General features: G+C 42.9%; 1 protein-coding gene across 1 annotated transcript in view; it reads right to left on the bottom strand.

Annotated features, from left to right (window-relative positions):
• Nucleotides 1-15731, bottom strand: part of notch2 (notch receptor 2) — a 41632-nt gene that overhangs the window by 5586 nt on the left and 20315 nt on the right. The window contains exons 3-29 of the mRNA XM_035647108.2: nucleotides 13270-13544; nucleotides 12707-12914; nucleotides 12428-12561; nucleotides 11860-11982; nucleotides 10556-10789; nucleotides 10089-10244; nucleotides 9815-10000; nucleotides 9273-9386; nucleotides 9018-9131; nucleotides 8602-8835; nucleotides 7229-7339; nucleotides 6885-7077; nucleotides 6391-6536; nucleotides 6155-6268; nucleotides 5910-6029; nucleotides 5647-5799; nucleotides 4640-4868; nucleotides 4264-4465; nucleotides 3808-3961; nucleotides 3356-3540; nucleotides 3138-3270; nucleotides 2671-2922; nucleotides 2374-2486; nucleotides 1260-1795; nucleotides 818-1159; nucleotides 537-679; nucleotides 203-407 (exon numbers count right to left, since the gene is read on the bottom strand). Coding sequence (XP_035503001.2) covers nucleotides 203-407; nucleotides 537-679; nucleotides 818-1159; nucleotides 1260-1795; nucleotides 2374-2486; nucleotides 2671-2922; nucleotides 3138-3270; nucleotides 3356-3540; nucleotides 3808-3961; nucleotides 4264-4465; nucleotides 4640-4868; nucleotides 5647-5799; nucleotides 5910-6029; nucleotides 6155-6268; nucleotides 6391-6536; nucleotides 6885-7077; nucleotides 7229-7339; nucleotides 8602-8835; nucleotides 9018-9131; nucleotides 9273-9386; nucleotides 9815-10000; nucleotides 10089-10244; nucleotides 10556-10789; nucleotides 11860-11982; nucleotides 12428-12561; nucleotides 12707-12914; nucleotides 13270-13544 — 5109 coding nt within the window. The remainder of the gene's footprint in view (nucleotides 1-202; nucleotides 408-536; nucleotides 680-817; nucleotides 1160-1259; nucleotides 1796-2373; nucleotides 2487-2670; nucleotides 2923-3137; nucleotides 3271-3355; nucleotides 3541-3807; nucleotides 3962-4263; nucleotides 4466-4639; nucleotides 4869-5646; nucleotides 5800-5909; nucleotides 6030-6154; nucleotides 6269-6390; nucleotides 6537-6884; nucleotides 7078-7228; nucleotides 7340-8601; nucleotides 8836-9017; nucleotides 9132-9272; nucleotides 9387-9814; nucleotides 10001-10088; nucleotides 10245-10555; nucleotides 10790-11859; nucleotides 11983-12427; nucleotides 12562-12706; nucleotides 12915-13269; nucleotides 13545-15731) is intronic.

Below are 15731 nucleotides of genomic sequence, written 5' to 3'. Positions count from 1 at the left end.
TTTCAAGTTATTTTACAGCTATTCTCTGTTTTCATAAGTCAGTTTAAAACCAATAATATTCACTGGGAGTTCACTTCCATTGCTCACATTTTTCCCAGACTACCATAGACACCCAACATATAATTCTGCTAGGAATTCTCGCTCATTAGTTGTTATCATATATTCTGTTTTAAATCCTCTGCTCGTCTGTATGTCCACTCACTTCATGTCAAAGTCATCTTGTCCGACAGGCTCTCTTCTCTTGTCATTTTTATTGGCCAAGAAGCCATCGGGCAGCCACAGGACGCCATGTTTATGCTTCCTCTTGGCTGCTAGCATCCCCAGCACCAGGATGAGCAGAATGATAACTACTGCCACTCCAATCATGTACATCAAAAGTGGTGTCTCAGAATGCACGGTCGGGTCACCTGGAAGATGCAAAGACAAGGCAGAACATACAAGTGTCTTCATTTGATTTAGGTTTTTACCTAAGGAATAGGTAGTGGGAGTTAAGTTAGGTTAGATTTCATAAACTGCTGAATGACGGGCTGACTTACTGTCAACTGACACTAGTGGGTAAGGCAGTTCAGCCTTGATGTGTGCTGCTGCAATGAAGGACGCAGCCTCATTAGTGTTGGAGAAACAATCGACAGAGCTCTGGGAACATTCACGGTTGTCGATCTGTAGATGCACCTTGGAGCTGCTCAGACAAGTGTGGAAAATACAAAGATAATTAATGACTTGCACCTAATTGGTGATTAATTGAAAGCTTTTGAGTATTATATGAGTGCTGGAGAGGGAAAAATGATGTGACTATGCCATCACAAACCATCCTTACCCAATAACCTCCCTCTCTAGCTCCCGTTTGTTTCTGCTTTTCTGTGCGAGTCGTCCAAGCTCCTCCTCCTCCCTATAGTAAGGGTACACCATTGGCCTATTATTTTTATCTCGCTTCACGTGCAGGTTGGTGTGCAACAGGGCACCCAAAGCACGCAAGAAGCCAGTTAGGTCTCCAAGCAGCTCCTCAGGTTGCAGCCGGACCACGATGATCAATATGCCATCTGCTGATTTGGCTGGAATGTCAGCAGAGCAGTCCAGGCCGTCCCAGCCACAAGCCTCCGTGTAGCAGCTCTGGTCACAGATCCCATTGTGGTAGTGGTCGGCGCAGTACTTGTCATACCTGTATACACAATACAAGCAGGATAGATGTTTGGTGAAGTGGCCTCAAATAATGTTTTAAATGCAACAGCAATGATAAAATAAAGAGGAGGGCCACTTACTTGCAAGGGGTCACTGTGGTATCCTGGCACTCAAAGCTGTCAAAGAGGCAGCCAGCATTGTCGCACTCCTTGTCACAGCGTCCGTTCTTAAAGAGATCCCAGCAGGGGACACTGGCAGTGCAGTTAACCCAAGGCTGTTGCCAGTTGAGCGAGCAGTCACCTCCATCCCACTTGCATTCATGGTTGTTACACTTTTCATCACACACTCGGTCCCCTGACTGCAGCTCACACTGCGGATAGGGGCAGGTTGGGGTGCGTGATTCAGGTAGTTTGTACTCACAGTATCGCCCAAAGAATTGCATGGGACAACGGCAGCTGTACTGGTTTGGGTTGGATGGGTCTTTGATGCAGGTTCCTCCATTTTGGCAGACCCATTGACACCTCTGTTCATTCTCACAGTGTTGCCCAGTGAATCCGTGCTGGCAATGGCAGTACGAGTTGCCGGCCGGTGACTCCACACAGCGCCCACCGTTGAGGCAATTAAGCTTTGCACAGAGGCCTTCTTTTTCTATTTCACAATTGAACCCAGCAAAGCCCTGCAAAACATAACATGTTGTCAAAGTGTGATAACAATAGAGTAATTTTAAAGTTAATAAAAGGCTTGGCTACGCATTTGTCAAGGGACTTTACACAAACTATTTCTAATGTACATCTAGGTTCTCCTGCAAATCTGCTGCTTGTCTACTGTACCTGAGCCATGGTGTGGCCCTCTGAAGCAAGCATGAGAACAACAGAGGGAGCAAAAGATGTTAGTGCAGAGAAAAACAAGCATTTAGTGAGAAAAGATTTATGTTCTAGTACAAAGGGAGGTAATAGTGTTCTGTCCTTTTTTATAATCTGCTGAAGTCAATCAGTATTTTGATACGCAACTTGTTTACTCTGATTAGACAGATGAAGCATTAGTCTTCTAAGACTTACGGAATCATTAAATATCAGAAACACGGAAGTTTAAATAATTTAAGGACGTTAAAAGACTTTCTATATAAATACAATTTATCTGCATGTGATCAAATGGATAGAGTGCATGGAAACAAAGTAAAGCCGGTTTGTGAGCGTACAAAAGGACAAGAATCAGTGCTATACTATAATGCCAGAGGACATTAAAGAATCTTACTGAAGCACAGGAGCAGGCGTAGCCATGTACTGAGCTCATGTTCATGGAGCAGAAACCACCGTTGTGACACGGCTTAGACAGACACAGATCCACCATGGACTCACAATGACGACCTGAAGATACAGATTAGGAAAAAGTTACGCAGGAGATTAAATAATAATCAACAACTGAAATACTTTGCAGGATAATCACCAAGACATTTATATTACTGACATATTGTATATAAAAGCACTAATCAGCGCTTGCTGATTCTCTAACACAGAAAATGACTAGATATGGTGATGTCATTGAATGCACCTGTGTATCCGTGGCGACAGCGACACTGGTAATTGTTGACCAGCTGCACACAGTCGAGGCTGCCGGGAGCGTGGCAGGGCCCGGAGAGGCATTCATTCAGATCGCCCTCACAGTGTTCGCCAACGAATCCCGGAGGGCAGGAGCATGTGTAACGGCCGACGCCGTCCACGCACTGTCCTCCATTCCGACAGCGAGGCTCCCAGGAGCCAGGCTTGGGCGCACAGTCATCCACATTCACCTCACACTGGAGCCCTACAGAGCAAAGAGCAGAAAGATGAATGACGTAAGTTATTCAACTTTTCAAGATAGTATTTTATGTGCTCTTAATATTATTTATAGAGGCTTTCAGCTAATCAAATCACCAGTCAATCATTTTTAACTATGAAATAACTAAGATGGGCAATGATTGTGTGTGTGTGTGTGTGTGTGTGTGTGTAATCATGTAGATATGCTTTATGCAGCCTTACCATGTGTTCCAGGTGGGCAGGCGCATGTGAAGCGGTTTATAAGGTTGATACAGGTTCCTCCGTGGAGGCAGGGCTTGGAGTGGCATTCATCCACATCATACTCACAGTTCACCCCCTGGTACCCTGGTTTACACTGTAGCAATGAAACAAGAGCAGTATAGTCAGACTGAGGTATTACACAAAACACAAATATAAAAAGAGCTGAGAATTGTACTTACTATACACTCGTATGTGCCCTGATAGTCCTTGCATGTAGCTCCGTTGCGACACGGGTTAGACTGGCACTCATCGACCATTTCTTCACAGTAGCTGCCCATGTATCCTGGCTGGCACTGACACTGGTGTGAGTAACCAACATTCACACATCGCCCAGCGTTCTTGCACACATTCTCCACTTCCACACCTGCAGTCATATGGAAAAAGGAAGTGCAAATGATGAATAGTGTGAACTTGGTGCACACACAAATGCTGCTTATTTTAAGATTTTGAAGAAGTGCACAGGAAACCGACAAAATGATCTTTGTCAGGCTTCAATGAACAACATTTAAAGTGTAAATTTGTTTAGCTACAACAAGACTTTTCTCTCGCATGGACTTAATTCATCTATATGTGATTACTTTTTATCACATTCCTACTTCAGTTAATATTAAAACAAAAATTTGCGCTAAACCTTTCGTGGCAGCAAAGTCCAGACAGGACAGGTTGGGGACGTCACAGTAAAGTCCTGTCCATCGCACTGGACAGTGGCATGTCCAGGACGTTGTTGTCTGAGAGCAGACGCCACCATTGTGACAGCGCACCTGGCTGCACAGGTTGACTAGGTTCTGCATTCAAAGGAAGAAAAGAGGAAAGCTGTGAATTTGGTTGCAAATGTTACAGGCAGAAGAAAGTGCACATCACCCAGACACATTCTTGAGTGAGATATTTACAGTTGGATCTACCCGACCATTCGAACCCCAAATTACAAATTTACAATATGTACAGCATACAGCCTTTCTATACTTAGCCTGGGTATAAATATTAAATGGCTTTTTACCACAACTTACAAACAACACATAGGCAACAGCTCAAGCTCGTCACCTGCAGACCCACTCTGTACACTTGGAGTGACACAAAGACAAATTACCTGACAGTTCTGTCCATTGTGTCCCATTGGGCAGGTGCAACGATAGGTGCCCAGGCCGTCGGTGCAGGTTCCTCCATTCTTACAGGGCTGGGAGTCGCACTCGTTCTGCTCATACTCACAGAAAGTCCCGTAAAAACCAGGACGGCAGCGACAAGAGAAGGTGTTGATGTCATCAATGCAAGTTCCATTATTCAAGCAGGAGCTGAAGGGAAAGAGAAAAAAAAAGTAGGGAGTAATGAAAAAATCAGAGTGCTGATACATACTTCAAAAGATACGAATGAGGACACATAATATAAAATCAACAAGTTTTTTATATAGAACAGAACATGGTTTTTAAATGCAGGTTTTATGGACCATGCCTTGAATGCTGGCTCACCTCTCAGTACATTCAGGGATGTTGTGTTCACACAGGATTCCATCAAAGCCCGGTCGGCACTTGCACACAAAGCTGTTGACGTAGTCCCGGCAGATGGCCCCGTTTCTGCAGGGCTGGCTGGCGCACTCATCTACCTCAGTCTCACAGCGCTCCCCTTCAAAACCAGCACGGCAGTCACAAGAGAAACTCCCAACATCATCCAAACAAGAACCTCCATTCAGGCATGGGTCTTCAGAGGAAAAGGGAGGGAAGGAAGAGAGGCTTTATATAACCACATATAATATGATATAACTGTGTTCATTTTATTTAAGCAGCAGGCTGATTAAAAATGCTTTCTCATTGATGAAAAGTTATCAATGAGAAACAATTTCGGTGGAAGCAAATTCCCTTGTTTTAACAAGACTGTGTCTGAAATATTCACATCATGTACAAACTTGTACCCATGTGCAACCCAATATCTCAGGGGGCTTTCTATGACGTGATCTGCCAGGGTTATTTCCCGTCTCCAATGAAATGTCAAAGAAAATTACATTGGTGTCAAAATACATGGGAATCATAAATTCAGAAGTGCAGGATCAATTTGGGTGCGTACAGTCACTGACAAGGTAGTCTCACGTAGCCGGACCACAGCACTGTGTCAGACCTGGTGAAGGGTCCGGCTGCGCCCATTACCATTCTGCTATAGGGGGAAAATGGGAATTTGTTCTGGTGGAACAACATGTGGAGAGGCGATCACTGCCATTTAAATAATTCCCCACAAACAAAAACGCAGACAACAAGCAGCATGTTAACCGCGTTATTGCGATATCTGAATTGTCATCAAAACTTGTTATTGTCAGTGTGTAGGTTGCTTGCTTAGTGTCTCTGTTTTCTGTTGTAACAGGGATTTTGAAGGGGAGAATAATGCCACCCGAGACATGGCAGATTTGAGAGATGGCAGATTTATACCTACACCTGGTGACACATAATACTGACAAGGTGACTGAATAAGCTGAAGGGAAACTCACTGGGTGAGCAGTCGTCAATGTCTGTCTGACAGTTGTGTCCGCTGTATCCAGGTTGACATTTACATGTGTAGCTGCCTGGGCTGTTCATGCAACGGCCACCATTTTTGCAAGGATTCTTTTTGCATTCATTCACATCCTCACTGCAGCGTTGACCTATACAATTGAACAAATAAAAAACAAACATACATATATTAGTACAGGATCAATCTAGCAGTGATACATATCTCACATTAGAAACCATAATCGCACAGATACATATGTACCTTGCCAACCAGTGGGACACCGGCAGGTGTAAGAGGTGTAGTCTGCAGATGGATGACACACTCCTCCCTTCTCACATGGATGGGAGGCACAGGGAACTTGTTCCACTTCACAGTGTTTACCTATTTTGATGTGTCAGAAACATGTGAATGGAAATCTTCGCCAAAAAGACATTAAGTGGCAACCACAAAGACTGATATAAGATTAAAAGTGGAGGTATATATGATGGAAATGTGGTGTCACTAACCCGTGAATGGCGGACTACATTGGCAGGTGTAACTGTTGACTCCATCTATACAGAAGCCATGGTTTAGACAGGGCCCCGATGCGCATTCATCAATGTTCTTCTCACAGTTCACACCTAATGAGAGAGGAGAGGTGATTCAAAGATTTACTTTTTAAAATGCAATGCCATTTCTTCTACTGATTGCTAAGTTCTCAAATGCTATGCTGAAATACAACAATTCTCATTGGTGTTATTACCTCTGAATCCAGGTTGGCATAGGCAGGTGTAGCCATTATGTCGGTCCAAACATGTGCCATCATTTTGGCATGGGCTGGGCTGGCACTCATCCTTTTCCTGCTCACAGTGCTGTCCCACCCATCCAGCTTCACACTCACAGCGGTACCTTTACACACAGGAAAGGCAAGCATGTGTTGAAAATGTGAAAGTAGTCACATGAATATATGAATAACAGCAAGTCCTTGGGATATTTCCAGTACCGGTTCCAGAAATTCAAGTAAGGCTAATACTTTTATATATGTATGTAAAGCGAGGCAGACTGGAAGATTATTCAGGGGTAAAGAGTAACACTATTAACATGAAACCAAATGTGAAAATTACTTGACCAACTGTTGCATTACCTTATAGAAAATTTTAATTCACACAAATACGATATAAAAGGTGTGTCCAGGATTTGAGATGATAAGATCAATCTCAGAACATAAAACAGAGCAACAGTATGAGGTTAACCTACCCGTGTTGCTGTTCAATACATTCTCCATGCACACAAGGCTGAGGAGCACAGTGGTCTGTCCCGGAGAGGCACAGAGGGCCGTGGGTGCTGGGTGGGCACAGGCAGTGGAACCCGTTCACCTTGTCCATGCAGGTTCCCCCACTCATACATGGATTAGAGTTACACTCGTTGATCTCCACATCGCATTTAACTCCTGTTAAAGAACAATTCAAAGGGATCACGTTTTTTTAGAAGTACACATTTGATTATTGTGTTGATCAAATATTTTGTTATTGTACAGCTGTTCATTTCTTCAAAATTCTGTAATGTTATGCTTTGACTTTACTGGATTCTAAAAAGCATACCTGTGTATCCTGGGGCGCACACACATTTGTACTCGTTGATGCCATCATGGCACTCTCCGTACTCACAGGGATTACTGGCACAGTCATCTTCATTGATCTCACAGTTTACCCCTGAAGACAAAAATATATGCAGTTTCTCATATAACGTAACAATAGGTTGTATTCTTTATCATTTAATCTGACTATATAATTTTTAGCACAACAAAAAAAAAAACTGTCACGTAACTTTTGGCTGAAGTTAGTCAGGAGTTGGACTTGTCTACCACTAGGGGGAAGTAAGACTCCACGTAAATGAAGTTAATGAATAAGTGAAAAATGTTAAACAAAAATGGAGACAGGCTTCTAATGCAGCAGAGGAATGTGTATGACATAAGACAAAAGAGACACATTTTTTCATTGGGAGAAAGAAAGAGGAGTGAAAGCAGGAGAAGCACAAAGAGGGGAGGGGATACAAATGGAAAACTGGAGAGAGAAAGAACAAGGCACTTAAAAGGATAGGAAATGAGGGCATGAAACCTGAAAGTGAGAAAAAAAACCTGACAGGGTGACCTGACACCAGTTTTTTTAGAGTAAGTACAGTACAGACTCCAGTACCAGGCCTCAGGGTGATACAACGTAATCCACAGAGCAATGTGGGGTAGCACCACTCGACCCACACTTGTGACTGCGAGCACACGTGTTGAATACTCTACACTGTACAATACACTAAAAGCTATACAGGAAGCTCTATGTGTGGGGGGTGGGAGTCTTAACATTCAATTCAAGTTGTTCTCTCAACAAGAGAAAACTCTCTGGGGCACATTCATGTAATGTGGTAAACAGGTTGTTTATAATGACGCAGATTTAGAAAAATTCTGTAGACCTAATTTACACTTCAGTGAAAAGAACAGTTGTGTGACAAACTGTAGGAGGAACTAGAACTAAAAACAATCTTTTTTTGTTGATTGTTCAGTCTGTTTGGTAACAACAGCAGCTAGATGTCAAGCAGAGCGAAGCTGTGTTTAAAACCATGCAGAAGACGAGGCAGGACACAAAACTTTGTAGGGGAAAACAGCTCACACTAGACTGCTGAGGATAATAGGAGGGTTCTGGCTTTGAAGGAGTGATGAGTCATATCTACATCAGTCACTTCAGCACTAACACCAGCATGATGGGTGTTTCAGAGTGACTTTACATCACTGTCTGTATTCACACAATGTATTCACTTTTTCTCAATGAATAATACTGCCCTCAAACATCCAGTAAGATCTGTTGTAAGTCTGCTTTTATTATGTCTGTTCCACATTTAGAACAACACTTTTTCTTTAAAGAATAGATAAGAAATGAATCATCTAAGTATACAGGCCATAATTCCTAGCACATTAAGTACTGACCTGTGGTTCCTGGTGGGCAGTTACATTGGTAAGCGTTGACCAGGTCGATGCAGCGTCCTCGGTTCTGACAAGGGTTGCTGTGGCACTCTTGGACCTGAATATTACAGATGGAGCCCGTGTATCCAGGATAGCACTCACAGGAGAAGGTGGCGATGCCATCTTTACACACACCGTGGTGGCATGGCTCTGGTACGCAGTCATTGATGTTCTCCTCACAAAGTAGGCCAGTGAATCCTGGGGGAGGACATTTCTTCTTAATATTCAAAACTTTTTGAATAATGTCATAAGACACTGGGATGAGATGTACTCAAGCATTTTCACCATTTTTATGGTAAACTAGCAGCGCTGGCTCAACAAATCAGAGCAAGGACCATGTCGCTTTCACTTAGGCTAAACACAAAGTTATTCCCTTTTACCTTCTGCACATTCACAGTCATATCCATTGGGTCGGTCAATACACTTGGCCCCATTTAAACAGGGTGTGCTGGAGCACTCATCGATGTCTATCTGGCACATTTCACCACTGAAGCCTGTAAACCCAACACAGAACAAAATTATGAACAGTAACAATACATTAATGAAGCATTACATTAAATAAAAGTTTGAAAACGGGTTGGATCCCATTAGCACATTCATTTCCACTTGGTGAATCAGAGAACATGTGAACCAACCTGCTGGGCACTCGCAGACAAAGCGGCTGACCTGGTCCAGACATTTACCCTGGTTCAAACAGGGGGAGCTGAGACACTCGTCCACCTCTATCTCACAATGAGTCCCCTCAAATCCTGCACAAATCGGGGGGAAAAGATTTTTCTCATGAACTACAGCCCTTCCTAATCCGGATCTGGAACATCAAGATTTTGATGCAGATAAAAAAAAGTTCAACGAATACTGAAACAAATTGAAAGGCTTGCACAGCCTTGGTTGAGTTATGTCTTCTCCAAGTGCATTCTTGCAGACTTGCACTGAAGTTTAAACATTTTTCAGATTTTCTGTAGGGCTGTATGTGAGAACGCAAATGTACAGACGCGTTTTGCGACTTTTTTCGGGGGTCATGTCTGAAAACAGCTTATGATTGTATTGTTATCCGTTGAACCTTTTCTGAATGCAAACACTGATACTTAGCAAGAAGACAATTTCAAATGTTGCACTTTTTCATGTGGTTAAAATTTGTTAAAATGAAAGGTGATATAAAATTTCTCAAGTAATATACCAGGCATGCAGATGCAGGTGTAGTCCCCGATGCGATCCAGACATGTGCCATCGTTCTGGCAGGGGCTCGAAGCACACTCGTTAACATCTTGTTCGCAGCGAGGCCCAGCGTAGCCCCTAACACAGTTACAGGTGAAGGAGCCATCAGTGTTCACACACAGACCTCCGTGCTCGCAAGGGTTGGTACCTGAGGGTGAAGAGGAAAAGGATTGAAAACTGAAGAGAGCAAAATGCATATTAGGTACAATATGTACAGAGGTTGCATCCTTTCTTACCAATGCTGCATTCGTCTCTGTCGATGTTGCACGTGCTGCCAACATAACCGGGTGGGCAGTTACAGTTGAACATGCCACTGATGGGGTTGGTGTCACACTGAGAGCCCTCTCTACAGGGATTACTGATACACGCGTCGTCTCTATGGCACAGCAAACCTGAAAGGAATAACATGATGGTGAGCAATTAGTAAAAATGTAATGCAGAGAACCACTTGTTTTTGCTGAAACAAAAATGTTACCAGAGAATCTCCATTGTGTTTTTCCACTTCAGAGAAAATTATTGAATGCACCTTTGCTGCTAATGGGACGTTTATTTTTTTGACAAGGCTGAATTCAATTTTTTTTTTTATAAACTATCTAAAGGGAAGCATGAAACTACGACAGAGCATTTCTGTTTTGTTTTGAATTACATCATATCTTGAGTGCATTTTTAATTTGGTGTGTGTGGAACCCCACTCCTTGCCCACCTGTCTTTCCATGAGGGCAGACACAGATGAAAGAGGCAACGCGGTCGATGCATGTGGAGCCATGGCTGCAAGCAGCTGTAGCACAGTCATCGATGTTTTCAGAGCAGTCGGGGCCACTCCAGCCGTTAACGCACACGCAGACGTAGCTACCGATCAGGTTGCTGCATGTGCCTCCGTTCTGGCAAGTGTTTGGCTGCAGACGACACTCGTCCACATCTTCTGTGCAGTGCTGGCCTGTGGGCGGACAGGGAGGAGGACATGGTGTTGACGGAGAAAAATTAAACAAATTACATTAATACTCTGTGTAGCATGTTACAAAATAACTTGATGGGTAACCTTGTGGCTTTCTGGTTGAGAAATACATACTGATGCATTTTCTAGATTATTTTAAAATGCTTTCTGACTTAAAAAGATGTTTTTTGCAGAAATAGAAAAGCAAATATGAGGCTTTACTTATCCTGGTTGAATTAGTGCCACGCAAACTCAGAAAGGCCCTGGGAAGCTGATGCACACGTGTTTGTTTTGTAAATGGAAAGCTTGACTATGCCACACAAGTGAGTAAGCAGAGACACACCTTGTGGAGAAAACAGGCATCAGGAATATGGAGAAAGACATCAGAGGAAATATGATATCATAAAAGACCACATGAAGGGACCCAAGCTATCAACACTAATAACAGCACCAACATTTATTCCACCCGACTGCTCAAACGGCACACAGAGAAGTGAGGAGAAAAAAAAGCAGAAAAGAGATATAATTATGACAGTGGTATAAGGTCTGTAAATTAAATGGTACAGGAGCAATTAATTGGCTGTGGATTTCATTATAAAAATATGCCTATTATATTCTATAAAAAATATTTTATTCTATCTATTAAGTATTCTGCACAACAATTTTACTGTCTCCATAGTGGGACTAATAAAGGACTACCTTACCTTACATTACCTTTTCATATCTTATCTTATCATCACAAGAACCTTGTTAAAAACTGGCTCTAGCATAACTCATATGAAATATTCCTAAAACAACATTTGTGATTCAGGAATATAGTGGTGCTTTCCATTTTATTGTGAAATACACAATATTGCTTTTTTTTTAATGCTTGAACATGTATTAGGCTTTCATCATGTCCAAGTCAGACACGTGAGGATAATCTCTGAAATATTGTACTAATTTGAGGCACAGAGGCTTTCTACTACATCCACTTACTGTACCACTATGAAAGACACAGCGGTGGTGGTCAAACACAGAGTTTAATAATTGTCAGTAGAACACATACGCAGTCATGCACACAAATCCCTTACCAGTCCACTCTGGGGGGCACTGACAGTTGTAGGTGTTGACTCCGTCCATACAGGTTCCTCCATTGGCACACTGATGGCCTGGGCAGTCATCAATGTTGTTCTCACAGTTGGTCCCATTGAAACCTTGCACAAATTAAAGATGTTATTTAATTATTTGCTGGGAAGATATATCAAATATATAGGCTTCAGTATGATGTCATCTGGTGTACATAAGTATTATATCATGTCCTAGTAGTGTATAAACAGCTGCTGGGTGTTTGTTTGTTGTGTCTACAAGCAAACTGTAGCACACTGACAGTGCAGTGTGTTAAATAAGACAGAGCCAGCAGGATCAGACTGTTTGCACTGCAAACAACATAATGTTACAGTTCAGAAACTCTGTTTCTGTTTTCTTCATTCAGATTTCTTCTCTTACATTTACCTGCTTTCCCTGTCTGTGTTTCACCAGGCAAAATAAAAAACTGTCCATACCTTTTTTAATGTGGCATCGGTTTTCCGATTCAAATTCAGTTTGAGAATAAAGAAAGGTGAACAGACATTTAGTCTTTCTGAATTTGAATCCTCCTACCTGGAAGGCAGTGGCAAGAGTAGCTGGTTTCAGAGTTCTGGTGGCAGGTGCCTCCATTTAAGCACGGCGAAGGAGAGCAAGGGATGTATGAGCTTTCACAATGTCGGCCCGTAAACCCCGGGGCACAGGTACACCTACAGCAATGGCAACAGTGAGTTTCATTTCATTCCTGTCCTGACAGTGGACATCTGCTTAAAATTAGCAGACTACATGAAACAGTTAAAATCGTCCAGATATTGAAATTTTCCCAATTGGGTAACAATAAGTTAAGAGTCTCACTCATAGGAGCCAGGGGTGTTGAAGCAAACGCCTTCATTTTGGCACAAAGAGGGCGTGGCGGCACATTCATTTGTGTCATTAAGGCAGCGGGGACCTGTGTAGCCAGGAGGGCAGGAGCAAGTGTAACTACCAGCAGACGGAGAGCTGCACTTTCCACCGTTGGCACAGGGACTGGACAGACAGCTGTCTTCATGCTCACACCGTGGTCCTGGGAATGAAGACAAAGCAGAGGACAAAGAGCTTTGCATTAGTGCTTTAGCATTCCTTTGTGTCATTTGACACATAGTGCGTGTGTCCCCATCAACCACCCTTCTTATTGTTCACACATAAGACAATATGTAAAATTTTCACAAATATCACATATCACCAAAATAAAGGTTGCACTAACCTATACATTTGTTATTTTATGATAAAAACTTGATTTTAATCACCTCCTGGAGTCATTTTTATAGATAATAATGATAATTACACAAGCAAGACCCAAAACTTCACATCCCTGGTGGACGTGATACCAGGGATATCTGCCCTCTTGGCAAACTCCTGAGAGAGAAACTGTGTCTCACCTGTCCATCCTCTGGCACACTCGCACTTGTACTTGTCGAGGGACAGCAGGGTGCAGACGCCTTGGTTGGCACAGGGGTTGTTGGGGTAACAAGTGGAGTTCTGGGGAGTTTGGCAGTGCTGGCCGGTGAAGCCGAGAGGGCAAGTGCAGGTGGCGCTGCCTGGTACAGGTACACCAGCTAACATGGACACTGAGCAGTTCCCTCCATTCAGGCAGAAGCTGGGTTCACATGGGTCCTTGTGTTGGCAGTACTCACCCAGGAAGCCAGGTGCACACCTGAACACACACACAAAGACAAAACAGAGAAATCAGTGATGGTGCATGCAAAGGATTTAAAGCTGATCGCCCCTTAATGCAAAAAATGAAGTGGAGAGATGAGTTAAACACAAATGTGTGTGTGTGTGTGTGTGTGTGTGTGTGTGTGTGTGTGTATGTGTGTGCACGCTAGACAGAGGCAAACAAACAACACAAAAGAGTGAGTTACAGTCAGACAGGTGTAAAGCACCACATCAGAAAGACTGCTGCTGAGAGCATTGATAGCTGAGAATAAAATCAGCACAAGAGTCCTGTAGTATGCACGCACACACACACACATCAAAGACTAACACAGATAAACACTACCGTCTAATTCACAGTGAACTTGTGTATAGTGATCCAAACAACAGCATGTGGGGAACCACATCCCTTAGTAGGAGAATTTGCTAAATGTGTAGTTGTGCATCCACCAGTTGTTCAGTTGTTTCAAGTATTAATCAATGTGGCTAATTGTTCTTGGACAGTATTATTTTAACGCCTTTATCTCAAGAGGAATATGAAGCTATTTACAGTGCAGAGCCTCAGGCTCAACAGTTCACACACAGCCACACTCATATCCATGTGTCCATGAGCTGCTGACAGAAAAAGTTGGGATTTTTGGTCCCATGCTCAAAGACTTTTATTAGTTCAGGGAGAATGTAGCCTGCTGCGCCAGGCACATGGTTCATAAGGGTTGTACTCAGTACTCTTCATTAATCATGGGTGTGTTCGGCGCAATATCAAATAAATCAATCACAAACCAGGTCCGTTCACACAATTGCTATTATAGTGGCAGCTTTGCCAGGTAGTAAAAGATACCATTTTCTCTGTAGAGGAAATGGTTCTGTCTGTGTACAAAGTAAAAGACGGGGCCTTAAGATTGCTGAACGACCTGCTCTGAACCCTGAGCTGTTGCCCCATAAACCCTGCTAAGAGAAAAGAGGGGAAGCTGATCTTGGTGAAAAGGTTGAACCGGGGTCAGTGATGGCAAAGAAGAAGTTTAAAAGCAGAAGGATGTGAGGTGGAGTCATCTGGAAGTTGTTGACTGAAGCCCGGTAGAAACTAAAAACAACATGAGGAAAGCACCAGAAAATATTTGGGCAAAGTAAGAGATAAACAATAATCCTGCCAACAGATAAGTAATGCCATAATCTACATTAAAGTGTCCACAGTATAACATAGATAAGGAGCTTTTCTCAACAAATTCAAGTTGTCCACACAAAGAACTGTATGGTATACAACGGAAAGAAAAGAAAAAAATGTACATTTACTGACTTATGAACACGTTTGGTCTACACTTCACATTTGTCTGTTTTTTCATCTGCTTATTCATCACCCATTTCTTTCGATTTCTCTTCTTTGTCAGTAAAGTGATTCTGCTGCATGTTGAGCAGTGGGTAGGAAAATGCAGAATTACACAACATGTCCAGTAGTGATCTCGTCAGAGACAATTTTCACTTCATCACTTTCTATTCCTTTGTTTTGTCAGCCCCTCCCACTTTCACTTCTCTGTTTGCGATAGAGTATTTGGTCAGAGGTGTTATGTTGTGTGACGTTTGTCTGTGCAAAAATGGTAACAGTAAGGTAACTTCCTGTGTGATAGTTCCTATGTGTGGCACATGGCAGACACACTGTCTGGGGACTGTGGGCGACTGAGCGACCTGCTGCCTCTTACACAAGCCTCTAAACCAACCTCCCCAGAGGGGCTCAGGTAACATCGTAGGAGAGCAGGGATACAGCACAAAGAAACTGACACACACACACACACACACACACACACACACACACACACACACACACACACACACACACACACACACACACACACACACACACACACACACACACACACACACACACACACACACACACACACACACACACACACACACACACACACACACACACACACACACACACACAGGGGCAAAGTTATACCTTCTTTCATCAAAAAATCGAAATGAAAACAATAGGGTTGTTTCTTACATAAGCAGACATGTAGCATGTAAAACCATAAAGGGCAGAGAGTATTCATAATCTGAGATATGTCTTATGTGTGAAACTAAGTCTCATGCTTACTAACTTTAACTTATTATTGGCCACTCCGCCCCAAAGCAGCTTGAAGATATTAGGTCGTGAGCGCATGGGAAAGTAGTAGAGTGATGAATC

The sequence above is a fragment of the Scophthalmus maximus genome, chromosome 13 (assembly GCF_022379125.1).
Source record: "Scophthalmus maximus strain ysfricsl-2021 chromosome 13, ASM2237912v1, whole genome shotgun sequence".
Taxonomy (NCBI): Eukaryota; Metazoa; Chordata; class Actinopteri; order Pleuronectiformes; family Scophthalmidae; genus Scophthalmus; species Scophthalmus maximus.
The sequence above is the reverse complement of the archived record's forward strand: the minus strand, read 5'-3'. Positions and strand labels throughout refer to the sequence as shown.